We start from the raw sequence: 21,094 nt of genomic DNA on the forward strand, positions 1-21,094 counted from the left end.
TTAACATGTAATAATTAATAGAAAATTATTAGTATTTGGTTTTCTTTTAATCTCACACTCTTCACTAAATAATAAATTGTTTTTCTTTAACCTTTAATTTTGTTTCACTGATTTTGTTTATGATTATTTATGTTAATAGTTTGTTGACTTTGTTTTATTAACATTTTTATTATTACTTCATCTTCTTAGTTGTATATAGAATGTGGAGTCCAATTTAGGATCATGTCATTTTTTGTAACAGTATAAATTTCCTCTATTTTCTTTCAGTGGTGATTTTGAAGAATCAGTTGAAACTGGATCTAGTGATAAATTCGAGAACAGCATGCCTCGTCCCATACGACTTCTGAATGCCATTGTCTACTGGGGAATCGCGCACTCTGAACTCATCTGCTACTTTGTCATCATTCTCAATCATTTGGTATCCGCCAGCATTCTGTCCTTGCCTTTACCCATCCTAGTCTTTCTCTGGGCTATGTTGACGGTTCCACGACCAACCAAGAGATTCTGGATTACGGTCATCACATATACTGAGGTAAGGTATAATAAATAAAACAGATAGTTATTGTATGTATAATAAAATTGTTTTTAATTCTTCTAATTACTTTTTATTATTGGGAATAGTGTAGATCCTAACTCTAACCCTCTAAAAGTCCTACCATGATAGGTACTGGAAGACACTATTACTTTTTTCTAAATGCATTTTTCATTTCAGTTATGGCAAAATATAGGCCGAACACAAACATTATGGCAGATTTGAACTTTAATTCATAACCTTTAAAACATGTTCTTTATCATTATTTTTATGAAAATCCCCACACAATAATACATTTCTTCTTTTTCTCTCTTCAGATCGTTGTTATTTTGAAGTATATATTCCAGTTCCAGTTCTACCCCTGGTACGAAAACGCCTCTAAACAGGAGAACCCATTATGGTGGCCTCGCTTGCTTGGCATTGAAAAGGAAGATGACTATGCAGTATTTGATCTTGTAGTCTTACTTGCTGTATTCCTTCATCGTTCAATATTGCGTGTAAGTGTTCAAATGATCAACATTTCTGCACTGGAAAGCTGAATATGAGGATTTTGGTTTTTTGATATTATATTTAGTTAATAATATAGCTCTTTCTTTTAACTTAAGTGACAAATCACTAAAGATGCATTCCTAACTGAAGATTAACAAAAAAAAATATTACATAAAAAGACCAGGAACACCAAGGATCAATTGTTTGGAAACAATAGACATAGGTAGTTTATTCCATAATACTGAGCCTAGTTTAGAAAATGCCTTGTCACCGATTGCTCGTTTTGTAAGTTGAACTTCAAGTTTAAAAGTATCTAAGGAAGATCTTAACCCACTTTTCTTCATGAATATTTAATATTTCCATAAGATAGATAGGCGAAGTTGTCTTGGAACAGTTATACACAGTTCACAGCACTGATTGCAATGTGTTATGTTATTCCTTCTTTTAGAGACATGGTTTGTGGCAAGAGAGCAGGGTTCTGCCAGATTTCCATGATGTTGAAGTTGAAAAGGAAGAAAACCAGAAAGAAGTTGATGAAGAAAATACAAAAGAAGGTGCCACATTGGCTATAAAAGGTAAGGCCACTATTGTCTTCACTTTGGCTTTTTAGTAGCGTGCAACGCGACTCTACATCTCACTATGCCGGTCGGTTGGTCGGTAAACACTAACTTGAGCATGCGACTACAGCCATGTATATGGCCTTGTTCATATTGACCTTTGTCCTTTCATATTAGTTACCTGACCTCATTCGCTTGTTACTTTCATCTTATTCGTAATATATAAATTTTAATTATAATAATAACAGAAGAAATAAGAATTTATCATTATTTTTAGAAAAGCCAGAGGGAGATGACACAGGGTCAGTCAGTTCGGAAGGATCAGAGGAAGAGGAAAAGAAAAGGTGAGTCGTTTTCTTCAAAAAGGAATAGTTCAGTTTTCCAATAATTTTCTAGACTACCATAATTACACTAATGAGATAGATGACTTTACATACACTAATATGAAAGTCTCACAACTCTATGTGGACCAGTCTTTTGGGGCATTTTTAATCTGTCGGTTTCTCTGTCTTGACAATTTTTCTGTGATGAATGAAAGTTGGTATGTCACTGCTACCTTCTGTTTTTCCATTCTCTTCCTTTCTGACTAAATGTTCTTTTGTATTATTCTCTGTGTTCCTACTAAATGCTATTGTGAACGTTTGTCATTGCTAAAGCTGTGTTTTGTAAAGAGCTTTTTTTAGAATAAAAAAAAAGTCTTAATAGCACAAAATTTGATCAACGATCAACGAAATCAGATACAGTGAAGTGTTAAAATATCAGATGAATTTGTATCTATATTGTATACTGACTGTTCAATTTATTTTGTTTTTTCTCAGTTGGCTGGATCCATTTAAACATTTTTACCAGAGGTTAATAGACCCAACATACAGTTATGTGACAGACGTGTATGTAACCATGTTTGGATGTGATTTTATCAATTTCCTTATCACAACATTCTGCTCATATGCATTTGGGGTAAGTTGGATCTATATTGAGCGTTCAAAACAATTTGTGTTTCCCAAGCACCGATACAAGTTGGGAGATGGAATTTTTATTTATTTTATCAACATTTCTTTTAGCCGATTTTTGTTTTAATTAAGGGCCAGTAGTCATGCATGCTATTTTAACAAAACAAAGATATGCGAGTGAGTTGCCAAGCGATTAAGTGGAACCGTAATTACATAGCCATAACATTGGCAAGGGTTCAAGGCTCCCTCGCTCCATGGTTCTGGTGGTAGAACGAGTCTTCTCCGATAAGGACTATAAACCGTCCAGAGGTCCAGTGTACACATAGCTCATGTGCACTTTAAAGAACCTCGTACATCTTTCAAGGTGAGTAGGAGGTTACCCCGTTGTACTAGTACACACAAAACACAGCCACTGTCGCACACAGCCACTGTGCAATTGGGACTGGACCGTTTTTAGAGGTGTTTACCACCTGTTGGTCCCGATCGTTCACTAACAGTATTAGTGATAAGTTGAATAAATATGTATCGATGATGTGGGGAGTGGATGGTGTGAGTAGTCCAGTAAGAAAATAATTTTGTTATTAAAATACAAGCTGAAAATTAATATACAGCTTTGAAGCCCCACAAATATGTTTTTTTTTATCTATGGGAACATGGCCTAAAGATAAATATAGGCAGCAATTTTTTTTTAAAGCAACATCAGCTTCTAAACTTATTTGCTAAAAATTCCTTAAAATGTGTTTTGTTTAACAGGAGGAACAGGCCCAGACTGATGTAACAGAATACATCCTCAACAACCAAATCCCACTGTCTTTTGTCTTGTTGCTTCTGTTCCAATTCGTCCTCATCTTAGTCGACCGTGCCATCTACCTCAAGAAGGATGTCAATGCTAAATTTATTTTCTTGATATTGTTAGTGGTCGCAATACATGGCTGGTTGTTCTTCCTCTTACCTTGGATGTCTAACAGGTGTGTTAGGTTTATATGTCAAATTCATGCTGCATATTATGACATGACATCTATAACAGTAGCATACCAATAGAAATGACATGTGGCAACTTTATAGACTTAGACATGACATGTATTGCAGCAGCATACCAATATAAATGACATATGACAACTTCATAGACTTACACATGACATGTATTGCAGCAGCATACTAATAGAAATGACACATGGCAACTTCATAGACTTACACATGACATGTATTGCAGCAGCATACTAATAGAAATGACACATGGCAACTTCATTGACTTACACATGACATGTATTGCAGCAGCATACTAATAGAAATGACACATGGCAACTTCATAGACTTACACATGACATGTATTGCAGCAGCATACTAATAGAAATGACACATGGCAACTTCATAGACTTACACATGACATGTATTGCAGCAGCATACTAATAGAAATGACATATGACAACTTCATAGACTTACACATGACATGTATTGCAGCAGCATACTAATAGAAATGACATGTGGCAACTTCATAGACTTACACATGACATGTATTGCAGCAGCATACTAATAGAAATGACATGTGGCAACTTCATAGACTTAGACATGACATCTATAACAGCAGCATACCAATAGAAATGACATATGGCAACTTCATAGACTTACACATGACGTGTATTGCAGCAGCATACCAATAGAAATGACATATGACAACTTTATAGACTTAGACATGACGTGTATTGCAGCAGCATACTAATAGAAATGACATGTGGCAACTTCATTGACTTACACATGACGTGTATTGCAGCAGCATACTAATAGAAATGACATATGGCAACTTCATAGACTTACACATGACGTGTATTGCAGCAGCATACCAATAGAAATGACATATGACAACTTCATAGACTTACACATGACATGTATTGCAGCAGCATACTAATAGAAATGACACATGGCAACTTCATTGACTTACACATGACATGTATTGCAGCAGCATACTAATAGAAATGACATGTGGCAACTTCATAGACTTACACATGACATGTATTGCAGCAGCATACCAATAGAAATGACATATGGCAACTTCATAGACTTAGACATGTATTGCAGCAGCATACCAATAGAAATGACATATGGCAACTTCATAGACTTAGACATGTATTGCAGCAGCATACCAATAGAAATGACATATGGCAACTTCATAGACTTAGACATGTATTGCAGCAGCATACCAATAGAAATGACACATGGCAACTTTATAGACTTAGACATGACATGTATTGCAGCAGCATACCAATAGAAATGACATGTGGCAACTTCATAAACTTAGACATGACATGACATGCATCCCTCTTTTTTCATTTCATCCTTTTTATCTTGGTGAAAAGGGAGGATACTACATTTTCCTCCCCTGAGTTTATAGCCTCTCTACTCGAACACAAATAAGATCACAAATAAGATAGTTTAACAAGGAAATTTTAATCATGTATTTTACCGCCATTTTCATTTTGACATTTTAATTAACATCGTATCTAAAATTTTAATGAATACAAATATGGTTAATACTGAATTCAAGCATCTTATTATGTAAATATTCCTGTATTTTAACTACTTTAAACACTTACTTTTAATTGTCACAAATGTATATAATGTATATATTCACCAATGAGAATTTAAATAAACGTGAGATGAACTCACACTAAGACAAAAAAAAAACTTAGACATGACATCTATAAACAGCACCATACCAATATAAATGACATATGGCAACTTTATAGATTTAGACATGACGTCTATAACAGCTTCATAGACATAGACTTAGACCATGATCTATGGCAGCATTATGCCAAAAGGCATGACAGCTTCATAGGCTTAGACATGACATATATAGCAGCTCCATAATCTTAGACCATGATCTATGCAGCATCATGGCCAACGACATGGTAACATCATAGGCTTAGACATGACATATATAACAGCTCTATTTGACATAATATTTTTTTTTTTTTTTAGGATTCTACAACAACATTTATTCAATATTCAATATTTTACAAAGTTTATGGGTTAAGATACACAGAAGCCAAAGTGGCTTGTCTATGGTAGCTTCATAGCTACCAAATTCATTCCTGTTTTTGCTTAAAACCTAAATTGTTATTTTATACAGGGAGTTCACCGATAATACACCAGCTCAAATCTTCTATTTTTTTAAATGTTTGTACTTTGGATTGTCAGCGTATCAAATCCGCTGCGGATACCCAACAAGGATTCTAGGAAACTTCCTTACGAAAACCTACAATTATGTCAGCCTTTTCCTGTTTTATGGGTAAGTTAGCACCCTTTTTCAAATAGTTCTCCACTGGCTGGGTTCTTTTTATTGCTATTTCGAACCCTAAAGCCTTTCCAACTTACTACCAATCATTAGGGTGTGACAGCCATGAATGTTAAGTAGTGTATGGCTAGTATTTGGCACATGTAGATGAGTTCAAGTATTCCCAATAGTTCCTGTGTAAGCATCATTAGGGTGTGACAGCCATGAATGTTAAGTAGTGTATGGCTAGTATTTGGCACATGTAGATGAGTTCAAGTATTCCCAATAGTTCCTGTGTAAGCATCATTAGGGTGTGACAGCCATGAATGTTAAGTAGTGTATGGCTAGTATTTGGCACATGTAGATGAGTTCAAGTATTCCTGCCTATACTGTAAACTTAACTTATTTTTGTTTTAGTTGGCAGTTGATTCCTTTCTTGATGGAGATCAGAATTGTAATGGACTGGATGTTTACAGCCACTTCGCTATCTCTTGCTCATTGGTGCGAATGTGAAGATATTTATGCAGATTGTTTTATTACAAAATGCTGGAGGAAAATGGAAAAGGTTTGTTGAAGTTTGTTATAATTATTTAATTGCTCATTTGTTGGTTGATTGTGATAGAGAGTAGTATTTGAAAGTATACCTGTTGTGTGATAGAGGCGGACCTCTTTGAGAGTATACCTTTTGTGATAGAGGTGACTTCTTTGAAAGTATACTTCAGTCATAGAGGCAACTCTTTTGAGAGTATACATTTTGTGTTAGAGGTGACTTCTTTGAAAGTGTACCTTTTGTGATAGAGGAAACTTTTTTGAGAGTGTACTTTTTGTGATAGAGGCAACTCTTTTGAGAGTTTACCTTTTGTGAGTACCTTTGAGGATACCTTCTATGATAAAGGCTACTCTTTTTGTAGTTAAGAAACCTTTTTTGAAACCAAAGAAAATATTTTGTACAGAGCCTGAAATGTGGAGTGTTTTGCTCTCTATAGAAATATCCAGCTGCAAGAGGTGTAACCAAAAGCTCAATGGTGAAATACGGCATGGGTGGTGTGATGCTCTGTGGTTTAGTTCTTATCATTTGGTTCCCACTTCTCTTCATATCATTTGTGAATACTTCAAGCATTCCAAACCCACCCAGCATAGCTACAGTACAGATACAAATTGCAGGCTTTGAGGTAAATATCATATATTTGATTATGCATAGGCCTAGTTCTCAAAGTATGTAACAAGGGCTTTCTAAACCTTACAGATTGGATACTTACACACATGCAGGTTTTTGTCAAAATAGCAGGATGGTGGGAGAGGGATTATACTACTGAGGAATTACTGGTCAATTCTCTCACTATTATTGATGATAATCCATCCAGGATGGGTGCTCTAGTCATTGTTAATGCTCGTCGTTACTTTTTGTATTATTATAGAAACACTTACTTGTAATGAATCCGTTCAATGTTTATATATAGGTATAATTATTTTATTAACTTTATTTTTATTTATTCTTTTCAAAATTTAAATTTTTAAAAGCAATCCCGTCACAAGATAATTCCAATCTTTTTGAGATTTGCCTTCGTCCATTTTCTTTTATTATCACTTGCCATTTTGTGTTTGTTACTCTTTGTCTTCTGGACATGAATAAATGTTCTTTAAATTGAATATTTTTCTGCAGCCTCTATTTGATATGAATAGTCAGGATCAGAATCTTATGGTGATGACACCGGAAGAGTTTAATAAATTCCGAAATCGAGATGAATACAAGACCAGTCTGGTAAGTCATTAAAGAGCTTTCGCTTTCATGATACTGTACGCCACTCAAATGTGCAGATGTTGAGTATAAAAAAACATGCTACGAAACACATGATCAGAATGACCTTTGCGCTCGTTAACTACGTGTAGTATGTAATGTAATATTGTATATAAAACAAGTGACAACAAATTTATAATAAAGTGTTGTTTCAAATTTGTCGACGGTACATATTAGTCTCGGGAAGTAGTACGTAGTTTCCAATTCAACTTTGGCTCTCTACACAGTTTACTTATTTGTATAATATGAGTTAAAATATAATAATAAATATATGTTCGCTACACAGGAGGCACAATCATTCTTCAACCAGTACCAATTCGATGATGTGTATATCATCAAATTTGTTGGTGAATCGTCGTCAAGTTGGGATATCAGCCCACCTGGCCGATTAGAACTTCAAAATTACCTGAATGACACCACAAGTAATGTGTCCGTTAAATTTACATACACATTTACAAGGTAAGTTAAATGAAATGACAAAGGCATTGATAAAGATCATTATTTGTTGATAGGAACACTGATGATTATTATGATAATGATTAACAATCAGGAACAATGAAGATAATGATGATGATTAAGATAATGAGATGTTGGTAATAATATATTAATGGAAAGCAATAATAGTTATGATAACCACTTTTCTTTTTCTTTTTTCAGGCAAACATCTAGTACTATAGTAACACAAACTGTAGGTAACAGTCATACAATAGAACTTCAACCAGGAAATGAAAATAGAAAAAAACTGATAAATATGCTTGAGTTTAGAGATAGAAATGCTCCGTAAGTATCTTGTTTTGTCTACCTTAGCACCCTTCACCCCATAATGGTTTCTCTGTACCACACTATCAAACTAGTTTGACAAAAAAAGTGTGATAATACATAAAGTTTTATGGTGTAAACAGAGCTTTAGACAAGTTAGGTTGGCTAGAAAATTCGACCAACTTTATTTATTAACATTAACAACAGTTGCATTACTGCAGTATAACAGTTATTAAAGAAATTCAAGTCTACAATCGATAGTCACCAGAAAGAGCCTACAGCTTGGTCATTGTTTCTGGAGTGTTTTCTCTGATTTTTGGATTGTCACTGTCCAACTTCTTTGTTCTGTCTTGTATACTTACCCCAGTTATATTGTTCCAACATATTGACATTTCTAATTTAAATTTTGCATAAAGAATGTGGTGTTCTATACAAATGATTGCTGTGACTGTTAATGTTTACAGCCGGCAATTAAAAATATTATTTGAGTAATCGTTCTTAATCTTAATTTCAGAGTATTCAAAGATCTTTTCCCACCATATGTGAAGTTACCAGCCACTGGGTCTGTTAGCCCTGTTGATGTACTGCTAATGGGAAATTCTAGTAAGTAAATCTAATTTTTAGCATACTGGAATATATAAAATGACCGGTTTTTTTTCTTATTTGATCTTTGGCCTTTAAAAGACACATCAGCATCGTTTTGAGATGGCCTTTCATTCAATTAATTTTTGTCTGTTTTCAGTCTAAATTTTTTAATAATATTTATTCGGCATGTTGTTATCAAGCACAAGAGTAAGCAATAGGCATACTGTAGACAAACTGCTCTTGCCCCAACGTCAATATAAAGATTTTTACCAATCATTTACAGCTCTCGCAAACATATTGTTTTGTTGCATATGAGAGAGAATGATTGATAGCATCATTAAGACACTTAAAAAACATATCACCTGAAATCAGAGACTAAATATCAAAGACCCTGCATGCGCACAAACCCTGCTTGTTTTGATCCTTAAGGATCGTTAAGCAGTATTCCAAAGAAGAAGACACTTAAAAGACATTGTTAGTAAAAAACCAAAATATAATTGGATCAGTCAAATAAAGTAAGCTCTACAAGAACAAACATCGCATCATCTACATACTATCCTGCCCTAAACAGAACAAACTTGAACAAAATGGTGGAAAGCGCAAGACAGATCATAATACTAGAAAAATAAATTTGTTGTATTCATGCAATGAGTTATAAAAAATAAGGTAATATGGTGTTTAGTTTTAATTTTAATTGTTCTTTTTCTTTACTAGCTTATGATGATTACACTGATGTTTCTGCCACATTGGTCAAAGGAAATATTACAGATCTTGTTGGTGATAAGGAATGGTGGAGTGTAAAGGATAACAAATGTTCGAAGAAAGCTTGTGAATATCTCGAAATTTACACTTTCAACGATCGTGTTGCATCTGATGTTTTTGCACCAGTGTCTAGCTATGGGTATGTGTATTTAGTGCTATTCTGTATTTTCATTTGATTGGTCGATTGTGGGTCACATGGCGTACAATACTATGAAGCCTTAGCAACTGTACTGGTGGATATGGCCCTGAAATATAGACAATATGAAATTTACAATCAAAATGTCTTTAAAAGAAACATATCCAATGATGTACTGGATTTTGCATGCAAAGAAATGTTGATGAAAAAGGTTTTTAATAATAATAGAATAATTATATTTATTTTTTTCAGTGTCATTGGATTGTACGTTTCTCTCGTCCTTGTGGTCGGTCGTTTTGTACGAATGTACTTCAGCGGTATCCGCTACCAGATAATGTTTAACGAACTTCCGAACGTTGATCGAATACTGAAACTGTGCCTTGACATTTTCCTTGTACGCGAATGCCAAGAAATGGCGCTGGAAGAAGACTTAATGGCGAAACTTATTTTCCTTTATCGCTCTCCGGAGACATTGATACGTTTCACAAAATACAAACGAGATTAAATGATTAAATTAATTGCATTAAAATGAAACTTCAGGACCAAACAACATGTGGTGTCCCATAAGGGAGTTTCTACTGTATGGGATTATGGGAGGGGATTAATTATATATTCTTCTAGCCTATCTCTGTGAAGATTAGTGGTTTGTGTTTGTAATTTGTAATGCTTATTGAAGATGTTACTGGAAAGTTCAAGATGGCACTAATGGTGCTAGCCTACCTCTAGTGTTGGCAGAAGGACTTGCTGTTACAGGTTGCTAAAGCCTATATGCATTATCTTTCATTTGTGGCATATGTCAAGTTCTGACAAGGTTGCTGTGGTATGCAAAGATGAGATCATAACCTCATTTGATTTAATGACAATATTTTTAGTACTGTACTGTAAGATTGGTAATCATAAAACCAAAGAAGTTTTGTAATTTGGTTTTCTCAAGGTTATTCAGATGTAGTTAAGGTATTTAAGTAAACACAAGTAAAACATATGGCTTGGTAAGTTTAAGCTATGATCATAATTATTCCACCAGTACTAGACATAACGGTGTATTTTTCTTTCTTTTTCCTCGTCGTCCTTTTTGGAATATGTGTTGAAGATTCAACAAATTTCCACCGATTTACACCAAAGCATGTTGCCTCCTCAATTACCTGTCTAGTTTAAATACTGCCTTTCATATTATTTTTGTTTTATATGGAAAGGTATATGTATATTTAGTACTGTTTTTCATATTAAATCTTTTTAAAGAAAGTGTAAAAATCGGTAGTAGTTTTAGTATCAATGTCTAAACTACATGTTTCATTTTTGTAAGGATGATAACCGTTAATACAATCTAGATCTATTCAATAGAAAAAAAGTAACATAAATATCGTTTCTTAAATATCATTTCTCGTCTATTTATTCATTTTATATGGAAGCTTATAGCGATGACAAATATACATACTATTAGATCATAGTGTCGCCTTAATATGGTGTCCCCTGAAAAGGCGATGGATGTCCGTAGTGTTAAAACAAAGGTACAAGAAATTGTTAAATATCATACCTTTTTTTAGACAGAAACTTACAACAATGTTAAATAAAAATCTTAATTTACATCTTTTTTTTTCTTATTTTGTTGTGGTTATGTACTAAATGTTTTACCAATGTGTACATATTAATGCATTTATACATGCATTCATTATTTCATCAACGTTTTGTTTAATATAACCATGCAATAATATGTATGTTATTACGTATCTTAAGTTTTTAGTCGTGTGGATGCGACTCTATAGTTCACTATGTCAGTCGGTCGGTCGGTCTGTCTGTCGGTCCGGTATCACTATGCATTGTAGCACGCGACTTCATGGCTGTTGGCCTTGTTTTAATTACAATGCTTTTATTTGATAGAATGTTTTAATTTAAAATACAACTAAAGCTCTGTCAAACTATCAAACTAATACTACTGCCAACAAATGTGATGTGCCCATATATGGACATGATGACGTCACATCACACTTTTTTTGTGTGATAGTATAGATAAGAATTTATTCGGTGCAGTTTCCTAACTGAAACAGGCATAATAAAGCATACTTTTCTTTACTTGTTTTTTTGTTTGTTTTCCACAATACTTTTTTTCTGTTTCATCAGTATGTGATGCAGTAGGTCTTAATTAGGCTCTCTACGACAATATTTTATTTTTGCTTATGGATTAATTTCGAGCGGTTTGGCCATATGTGTGTTTGCATATAGAACAATATTTCGAACATATTTCGACCTTTTCTATTTTCGAAAAATGGCCGAAATATACACTTTTTTTAATTCAATAATTATGCGATAAAACTGGTTACTATAGCACAATTGACTCTGCACAATGTTTATTATGATATAGTAACCATTTATGTCAAAAATAAAAGGGCCGAAAAATTTTTCAAAAAATTGCCATTTTTCGACCTTTTTATTTTTCGATAAAACTGGTTACTATTGCACAATTGATATGCGCAGAACGCATTATTCGACTCTGCGCATGTTTATTATGCTATAGTAACCATTTACGTAAAAAATGGTTACTATATCACAATTTACATGCGCAGAACGCATTATTCATAATTACATGCACAGAGTCGAATAATGCGTTCTGCGCATGTCAATTGTGCTATAGTAACCACTTTTGACATAAATGGTTACTATAGCAAAATAACCATGCGCAGAGTCGAATAATGCGTTCTGCGCATATCAATTGTGCTATAGTAATCAGTTTTATCGAAAAATAAAAAGGTCGAAAATTGGTCTTTTTTTGAAAAAATCCCTGTACTATAGTACAGGGAAATTTCCGAAAAATGGCCAATTTTCGACCTTTTTATTTTGTGACATAAATGGTTACTATAGCATAATAAACATGCGCAGAGTCGAAAAATACGTTCTGCGCATGTCAATTGTGCTATTAACCACTTTTGACATAAATGGTTACTATAGCATAATAACCATGCGCAGAGTCAAATAATGCGATCTGCGCATGTCAATTGTGCTATAGTAACCAGTTTTATCGAAAAATAAAAAGGTCGAAAATTTTTCATTTTTTGAAAAAATACCTGTACTATATAGTACATGGAAATTTGCGAAAAATGGCCAATTTTCGACCTTTTTATTTTGTGACATAAATGGTTACTATAGCATAATAAACATGCGCAGAGTCGAAAAATACGTTCTGCGTATGTCAATTGTGCTATTAACCACTTTTGACATAAATAAAGGGAAATTTTCGAAAAATGGCCAATATTCGACCATTTTATTTTGTGACATAAATGGTTACTATAGCATAATAAACATGCGCAGTCTGCGCATGTCAATTGTGCTATAGTAACCACTTTTGACATAAATGGTTACTATAGCATAATAAACATGCGCAGAGTCGAATAATGCGTTCTGCGCATGTCAATTTTGCTATAGTAACCACTTTTGACATAAATGGTTACTATAGCATAATAACCATGCGCAGAGTCAAATAATACGTTCTGTGCATGTCAATTTTGCTATAGTAACCACTTTTGACATAAATGGTTACTATAGCATAATAACCATGCGCAGAGTCAAATAATGCGTTCTGCGCATGTCAATCGTGCTATAGTAACCACTTTTATCGAAAAATAAAAAGGTTGAAAATTTGTCATTTTTTGAAAAAATCCCTGTACTATAGTACATGGAAATTTTCGAAAAATGGCCAATTTTCGACCTTTTTATTTTGTGACATAAATGGTTACTATAGCATAATAAACATGCGCAGAGTCGAATAATACGTTCTGCGCATGTCAATTGTGCTATTAACCACTTTTGACATAAATGGTTACTATAGCATAATAAACATGCGCAGAGCCGAATAATGCGTTCTGCGCATGTCAATTGTGCTATAGTAACCAGTTTTATCGAAAAATAAAAAGGTCAAAAATTGGTCTTTTTTGAAAAAAATCCCTGTACTATAGTACAGGGAAATTTTCGAAAAATGGCCAATTTTCGACCTTTTTATTTTGTGACATAAATGGTTACTATAGCATAATAAACATGCGCAGAGTCGAATAATGCGTTCTGCGCATGTCAATTGTGCTATAGTAACCACTTTTGACATAAATGGTTACTATAGCAAAATAACCATGCGCAGAGTCGCATAATGCGTTCTGCGCATGTCAATTGTGCTATCTATAGTAACCAGTTTTATCGAAAAATAAAAAGGTCAAACATTGGTCCTTTTTTGAAAAAATCCCTGTACTACAGTACAGGGAAATTTTCGAAAAATGGCCAATTTTCGACCTTTTTATTTTGTGACATACATGGTTACGCATAATAAACATGCGCAGAGTCGACTAATGCGTTCTGCGCATGTCGATTGTGCTATAGTAACCACTTTTGACATAAATGGTTTACTATAGCAAAATAACCATGCGCAGAGTCGAATAATGCGTTCTGCGCATGTCAATTGTGCTATAGTAACCAGTTTTATCGAAAAATAAAAAGGTCAAACATTGGTCCTTTTTTGAAAAAATCCCTGTACTATAGTACAGGGAAATTTTCGAAAAATGGCCAATTTTCGACCTTTTTATTTTGTGACATAAATGGTTACTATAGCATAATAAACATGCGCAGAGTCGAATAATACGTACTGCGCATGTCAATTGTGCTATTAACCACTTTTGACATAAATGGTTTTATTTTTCGATAAAACTGGTTACTGGTTACTGGTTACTCGCTTCGCTCGCTCCCCCTCTAGGAAGTGCAGACGATGGTTCTCGGAATGATAATGACTCGGGTAAAAAGGTTTTAGAAGGACGTTCTCCTTGTACGGTTTCTGTCGGTTATCATTATTGAAAATGCTTGGCATTCGTAAAACTAAACCTCATTTTCAAATATAGTGTTTATTGTTTGGTAGGGCCGTTATAGGTCGTAGGTGGTTAGGCTGAGATCATTTGAGGGAGGTGATTATTCGAGGGATACGTTTAATTTTTCAGTTTTAACAATATGGTAACATTTATAATCAAATGAAATCCTCTATAGATATGAAAAGTGGTAAAAAAGAATAAAAAATGCTTGGTAAATTGTAGATAACAGTACGATAAATTCAAGACGGCTTGCAACATCCCGGGACACAGATAGCCTACAGTTAATCCTGCCAGCTTACTCAATAAAACTCGGCTATCGGGATTTCACTCGATTTTAAACAAAATGTCTTGATCAGATCTCCCTATGTAATTTTATAATACTATTCTCCACAATATATTCCAATGCTTTATGGCGTATATTTAATTTGATCTTTATTTTTGCATTATAATTTTTATTTTTTAACTACTGTACCTTCACAAGTGCGGTCCGTTCAGAAAATAAACAAAAAACTAAAATGGCTATAACGGCCAACTTAGTTGAAACCAGGTTGTTGCAAGGTGAACTCATCGTGAACTCGGAAATTACTTCGACCCGCGTACAATTGAAGTTGAGTTGAAAATCTACCGATGAAATCGGACATTTTGTTATAAAAACCTTTATAATATCTTCCTAAGATAGAAATATGGAACAATATCGTAATAGTGAAAACTATAATGTTATCAAATTTACATTTCACAGTACATCCGAGATAGGTATCCAAGGCAGAGATTTGTACCGAAGTTTTTCCATTGTGCTTGCCTATGTCAGAATTAACCATAATTTATATATAGATGCGATAATATTGCCATAGATGCGATAATATTGCCATATATGCGCATTGTGTTATTATCATCTTATAGCCATAGTAAGTAATTAAGTAAAAAAATGAAAGGGTTAGGATTTTTTTTTTAAATGGCCACACTACTGTACACCAGCCAGCTTTTTGCCTTTGATCCTACTTGCCATCCATCCACCTGCAAATTCTCTGGATGCAGCCAAACCTGAAACTTGCTATAAAAAACTTTACTTCTTGTTTCTCCAAGACCAACGAACGTCTTCACACATCCCGCCAACATTTGGTATTATGCACACATATGTTTGTACTGACGCTTCACGCAAGCCTCTTGAAACGCCTTACACTTGTCCGTTTTGTGTGGTCAGCAGAGCATCCATACTATATTTAGAGTTACTCCAACAGCAATCGTAATAATTAATTAAAACAAATATACAAAGACGTACAGCACATTATTTATTCTACATACACAATTGTAAATTTTGGTCATTAATTCAGTAGAGATTTTTTAATATTTATACATCAAAACATCAGATACATTCCTTGTGAAAACACATCTATTACATTTAACATTTGAACACAAAATTATTTTTTTGAAATTAACAAATTATTAAACAGTGGTTTATACTAAGAACCACTGATTTTTTTTTTTACATAATGGTTTTAATAATAAAACTGGTGCATATAAAAATCAGTTAATTGAATGTGCTCTTGAACAATTTAGAATTATCTTGATTATTTAATTGTAACATTTTAATTTGAACATAGAGAATAGGCCAATAAATAATTTCCAGTGGTATAATAATTTACATTATTTACTAAAAAATATGATGTTTTAGGACAACACTACTGTACACCTGTTTAACAACTGATTTAATACTTAATTCTGTGTCATGTTTCAATTAGCCTCCTTTTGAGCTTCAAGAGGATTTTTGCTCTTTCTTTAGCCGATTGTTTATTTTGTAAACTTAGGACAAATAAAAAATAAAAGAGTTACTTTAAAACAAAAATCCTACAGTAACAGCAACTAATTTATATTTTTATTGCCTAATGTTAAACTGCCCTAAAATCATCATTTGAATATTATCACCATACAAGTTTAATAATAACACCCTAAACTTGAATCGGACAGAAGATTTTGGTTAACGCCATTGCAATCTGAATATTTTCAATAAATGTCATACCCAGTCAACCTCGGTTCATATGTGTGTTGATTATTATACCATTCCTTGTTATATTAAGTTGCACTAAAAAAAGTGATGCACGCACCTTCCCCTCCCCCCCCCCACCCCATCAAAATTAAAGAGGCATTAAATTTAATTTATATTATAATATACAGTAGTTTATTTTTGATAAGCTTTGTAATGATGAACTTTTGGTATTGAATTCTAAAACAAGAATGCATGTATGGGGTTCGATGGCAGTGAATAGATCAGTATATATAAGAATGTCATTCTAATAGTGTTCAATGCCCTAAGAGCTTGTTCACATTATTCCCATGGTCATATTTGATCAAACAAATACGGAAACATACTTAATTTATTGTATGAATCAGTAAGACTTAATTTAGTTCATATACAGTTCAGTAAGACTAAAGGTGGGCAAGTTGTGTAAGCGGTCACTTATTACCGGTCAAACAATATCTGTCTAACATGATAGACTCAAGCAAACTGTAGCTTATGATTGGTCAACTCACTTACAGTACGTCGTTGCAAGTTGGACCGAAGTTTACTCTAACTCACTGAGCATTAAATTTCCCTCCAAATATTCTCTACAACCCTAGGGCGGTTTAACAAATTATTGCTTAATACCCATCATTCATGTGTTACACGTTCAATTGCTACGTAAAAATTGTTAACATCCTTAGGATCATACCAGCCTATTGGTCCAACTTCACAGTCTGCGCATATAAGATATTTTACATTGTCGACTACATTGGTAAATCCTATATTTTCAAATGTGTACATTCCCTCGATTCGCCAATGATCAGATAAAGTCTCTCCGTCACCAGGGGCTTGGTTTGGTTTCTTATGTTTCATATATGGTAAGAAGATCTAATAAAAATATATTTGACAAGGAATTGAAAAAAAAATGCTTTATAAAATTTAAATAAAATTTGAAAACAAATCTTGAATATTTCAATCAATGTCCCACATTTAAAAGTGCTAAAAGTTGGACTAGGTCCTAACCTAGGCCAGCCTAGCTAGCTAGGCTTAGTAGGCCTAGCTACTGTCTAGAGATAGGCCTAGGCCTAGAGGCCCCCCTGGCCCCTAGGCCCTAGTTAGGCCTAAAAGTAAATTTTTTAATAAAATTATAAAATACTCACCTCTTTTTTTTCGTATGTTGCGTTTTCTGGCCTTAACACAATACTTCCACAACGTAAACATTTTAAAGATTTGCAGTTTTTATCATCAATTAAAAGACTTTTAATATCTAGGCCTCCAGTTGCTGCAGTCGCACCCACGTCTGTGTTGTCTCCTCCCCCTTCAGCAACAGTAGCTGTTGAGCTTGCATTGGTGTCGTCGGGGCTAGCTTTGTTTGGTTCAGTAGAATCGCTTCCATTTTCTTGGTGAACATTAGCTTGAGATGCTTTTGGTGGTAAATCTTCCGCTTGAGCTGCTAATTCTTGTTTTGGGTTGATTTCTGCCATTTATGAACTAAAAATATTGGGTTTGGTTAGTGTCGAATGAAAATATCGATCATGCCGCCGCCCTCTCTTGATAGAAATTGATGTGTAGGAGGCTACGTAGGCTACTTATAACCACCGATATGCACCAAACTCCCTGCACAAACTATTAGGCTAATAGCCAAAAAAAAAACTGAATTGAATTACGTGCAACGTTTAGGCCTTCGTACTTTTAATTCTCTAAATAATCTTTACTTTGAAAAAAAAAAATTAAGTAATAAATTAATGATGGTTATAAATTAAAAAAAACCAACCAATATTCAATAAATTAAGGTGTAAGTATCCCTATAATTAAGTAATAATAATACTGATGACTATAAAGAAAAATAAAATCAAGATAACAAAATATTAAAAATTGAAGATCATTTGAATGAACTTAAATTTCAAACACTGAAAAACTTTCAGTCGGAGTGGTGCAACTAACATGATTTCAACTTTAGAACATGAGTCACCAATCAGGCAGGAACTCAGCCTTCGAAATGCAACCGTTTTGGAGAATTAGACAACAAGACAACAACAGTATAATTGATATCATGTTTTAGTGCTTGACTTTATAATAATTATGCCGAAGCTAGGAGTTTTACTGACTTTTATGTTGTCTGCTCGTATATCATCTACCGCTAAAACAAGTAAGATTTCGGTGACATTTACAATCTCACATATATAGGCCTAGTATTTCAGACTATAGGAAATAACAAATTTCTACAATCTATTGTATATTCATTAACATTGGATTTAGTAATTGGACGATTCCATATTTAATGTCAGTGAACAGCTTCAAGGAAGAACTGTGTCATAATCTTGGTGAGATTTTATTATAGTAAACACTATACAGTACGAGTCAAATCAAAGTTTGTTCATGATCAATAGTCGTGTTAACTTGAGCTCTTGGGTTTAGCCAGTGAGGGCTGCTCACAGCCATTACGTCATATCACTGTCACTGGGGTGACATGATTCATCTATTTGGGAGTGATATACTGTATTATAGACATAAACATAAGCTTGTTCTCATGAGCCATATCCATACCAGAATCGGTTCATCATTCACTTTTTTCTGGTATAACCTTCATATACAGTACCACGACAGTGTGCATGGGGCCAACCAAATAACAGCACATTATGTATGTACTGTAGGCCCTATACTGATAGTTATGTGATACTCTGACTGCACAATGTTGCAACAAACCGCAAAACGTTACTGCAAGATGGTGAAATATAAGTCAAGCAATATACCATGTAATATTATTACCAGGTAACCGTTTTGTCCACATTAGTAAACCATACCGGGACCTAAAATTGGTTGTGAATCCATTTAGACCTAACTACCTAAAATAATTGTTTCAATTTCAGTTGAAATAGGTCCGAACAAGGAACAACTTTGCGGGCAAACAATCAGTCTCGATGAGGGTTGGCTTATCTCATCTTTTTCTCAACTGCGGGATTTAAAAATCAACTGTATCGTTACCATTTTGGCACAGCCAGACTACCTTTTCCAGCTAGATTTCATCGCATACAAACTTCCCGCCGAAACTCCACATTTATGCGATAACATTCATTTAAATATTTACGACGGTCCAACAGTAAGCAGCCTACAACTTCAGCCTTTACCATCTTGTACTGAAGGAAAGCCCACATCATTGCCTGCTCCAGTAGTCACTTCTGGAAACTCATTTACTTTTAGCCTAAGGTACGATGGACAGGTTAGGTCTCAAGAACCGATAGACGTGCAGATACACTTTTCTTCATGGAAAAAGAACATAAAAGTAAAAGGTAAAATATAAAATTGTGTACACTGTAAATAACATTTTTTGTAGTATTGTTTATTCAATTATAAATTCCATTTTCTACAGATCTGCCTAAACCAACAGGACATGCGCACAAAATCGCATTCATTGTGCTTGAAACCATAACTGGACTATCAATTACTGCCGTAATACTCGTTGGAATTGTCATCTTTCTCTGTCGTAATTGTCGTCCAAAACCAGAGTACGAACCACCTCTGGTTGCTCGTGAGATCTCATCGCCGACACACGGTGGTCATAGCTACTTCTCAAACACCGACAACCAAGTTCTACTTCGAGGACCACCGCCCCCCACTGGAAGAGCTCCACCAGCGCCACATGATCAACACCACCATGGACATTCATTACCACCGCCTCATCGTGTTCAGTCCTTTTATCCTAGTAGTGCATTGCATCCATCATTAACAAGGGTTAAAGTTCTGCCAGTTCCTAGACAAGCACATGGAACTGTTGCATATGACATTGGAAATGAACTGGTTTACATGAACCGTTAGGTGTTCCCATTAGCATTCCACATTAACGTGATAACATGGCGTTATCCTGTTAACGTTATAACTTTATAATAGGCCTAATGTTTTGTTACAGTATCTCGCTAACATTTCATTTGTTAATAATAATAATAATATCCTGGATTTATATAGCGCCTAATGTTGTGAAACCTCTAAGCACTGAACATTATTACTGCAGTCATTTTTTTTGGATCAAACACGTATGGAAACATACTCCCATAATGCAGCTAGTAATCAGCGCAAAGTTGTGTCTTGATCTAACCAGGTTCCCATTTATACACCTGAAGGAGAGAGGCAAACGTAAGTAAAGTATCTTGCCTAAAGATACAAGCAATGCAGCAAGAGTTGTATTCGAACCTCAGTAGTCAAACGTCCAACACAATGCGCCACACGCTCTTACATTTGTTCCAGTAAATGTTATATTATTCAATTAAATTTACGTGATAATATAACTTAAAAAGGTATAACGCTACATTATCACATTAATGTTTCATTGTCTTGTTAAAGAATATCACACAATGGAGGAATTAACCACGATTACACTTCAGTTAATTTTTCATTTCATTTATTTGTTAGACTTTATG

The 21,094-nt window shown here is 34.3% G+C and overlaps 3 protein-coding genes across 3 annotated transcripts in view; 2 read left to right on the forward strand and 1 right to left on the reverse strand.

Annotated features, from left to right (window-relative positions):
- The window catches only part of LOC140057354 (piezo-type mechanosensitive ion channel component 1-like), a 63,293-nt gene extending 51,408 nt beyond the window's left edge, over window positions 1-11,885 (forward strand). The window contains exons 39-53 of the mRNA XM_072102985.1: window positions 268-532; window positions 850-1,029; window positions 1,470-1,596; window positions 1,856-1,922; window positions 2,397-2,535; window positions 3,282-3,496; window positions 5,659-5,817; window positions 6,220-6,367; window positions 6,789-6,974; window positions 7,466-7,564; window positions 7,887-8,059; window positions 8,258-8,380; window positions 8,874-8,962; window positions 9,659-9,845; window positions 10,095-11,885. Of these exons, the coding sequence (XP_071959086.1) occupies window positions 268-532; window positions 850-1,029; window positions 1,470-1,596; window positions 1,856-1,922; window positions 2,397-2,535; window positions 3,282-3,496; window positions 5,659-5,817; window positions 6,220-6,367; window positions 6,789-6,974; window positions 7,466-7,564; window positions 7,887-8,059; window positions 8,258-8,380; window positions 8,874-8,962; window positions 9,659-9,845; window positions 10,095-10,347 (2,410 nt within the window). The 3' untranslated portion in view covers window positions 10,348-11,885. The remainder of the gene's footprint in view (window positions 1-267; window positions 533-849; window positions 1,030-1,469; window positions 1,597-1,855; window positions 1,923-2,396; window positions 2,536-3,281; window positions 3,497-5,658; window positions 5,818-6,219; window positions 6,368-6,788; window positions 6,975-7,465; window positions 7,565-7,886; window positions 8,060-8,257; window positions 8,381-8,873; window positions 8,963-9,658; window positions 9,846-10,094) is intronic.
- Window positions 11,886-16,170: 4,285 nt separating this feature from the next.
- On the reverse strand, window positions 16,171-18,219 carry LOC140056341 (guanine nucleotide exchange factor MSS4-like). Its single transcript, XM_072101686.1, has 2 exons — window positions 17,840-18,219; window positions 16,171-17,567 (listed from the first exon to the last, which is right to left on the reverse strand). The coding sequence occupies exons 1-2, from the start codon at window positions 18,161-18,163 to the stop codon at window positions 17,328-17,330; spliced, it is 564 nt and encodes a 187-aa protein (XP_071957787.1). The 5' UTR covers window positions 18,164-18,219; the 3' UTR covers window positions 16,171-17,327.
- Window positions 18,220-18,659: 440 nt separating this feature from the next.
- Window positions 18,660-21,005, forward strand: LOC140056956 (uncharacterized). The gene is made up of 3 exons (XM_072102488.1): window positions 18,660-18,828; window positions 19,550-19,969; window positions 20,050-21,005. Exons 1-3 carry the CDS (start codon window positions 18,762-18,764, stop codon window positions 20,493-20,495), a joined length of 933 nt encoding a protein of 310 aa, XP_071958589.1. The 5' UTR covers window positions 18,660-18,761; the 3' UTR covers window positions 20,496-21,005.
- Window positions 21,006-21,094: the final 89 nt, after the last annotated feature.

The sequence above is a fragment of the Antedon mediterranea genome, chromosome 8 (assembly GCF_964355755.1).
Source record: "Antedon mediterranea chromosome 8, ecAntMedi1.1, whole genome shotgun sequence".
Lineage (NCBI taxonomy): Eukaryota > Metazoa > Echinodermata > Crinoidea > Comatulida > Antedonidae > Antedon > Antedon mediterranea.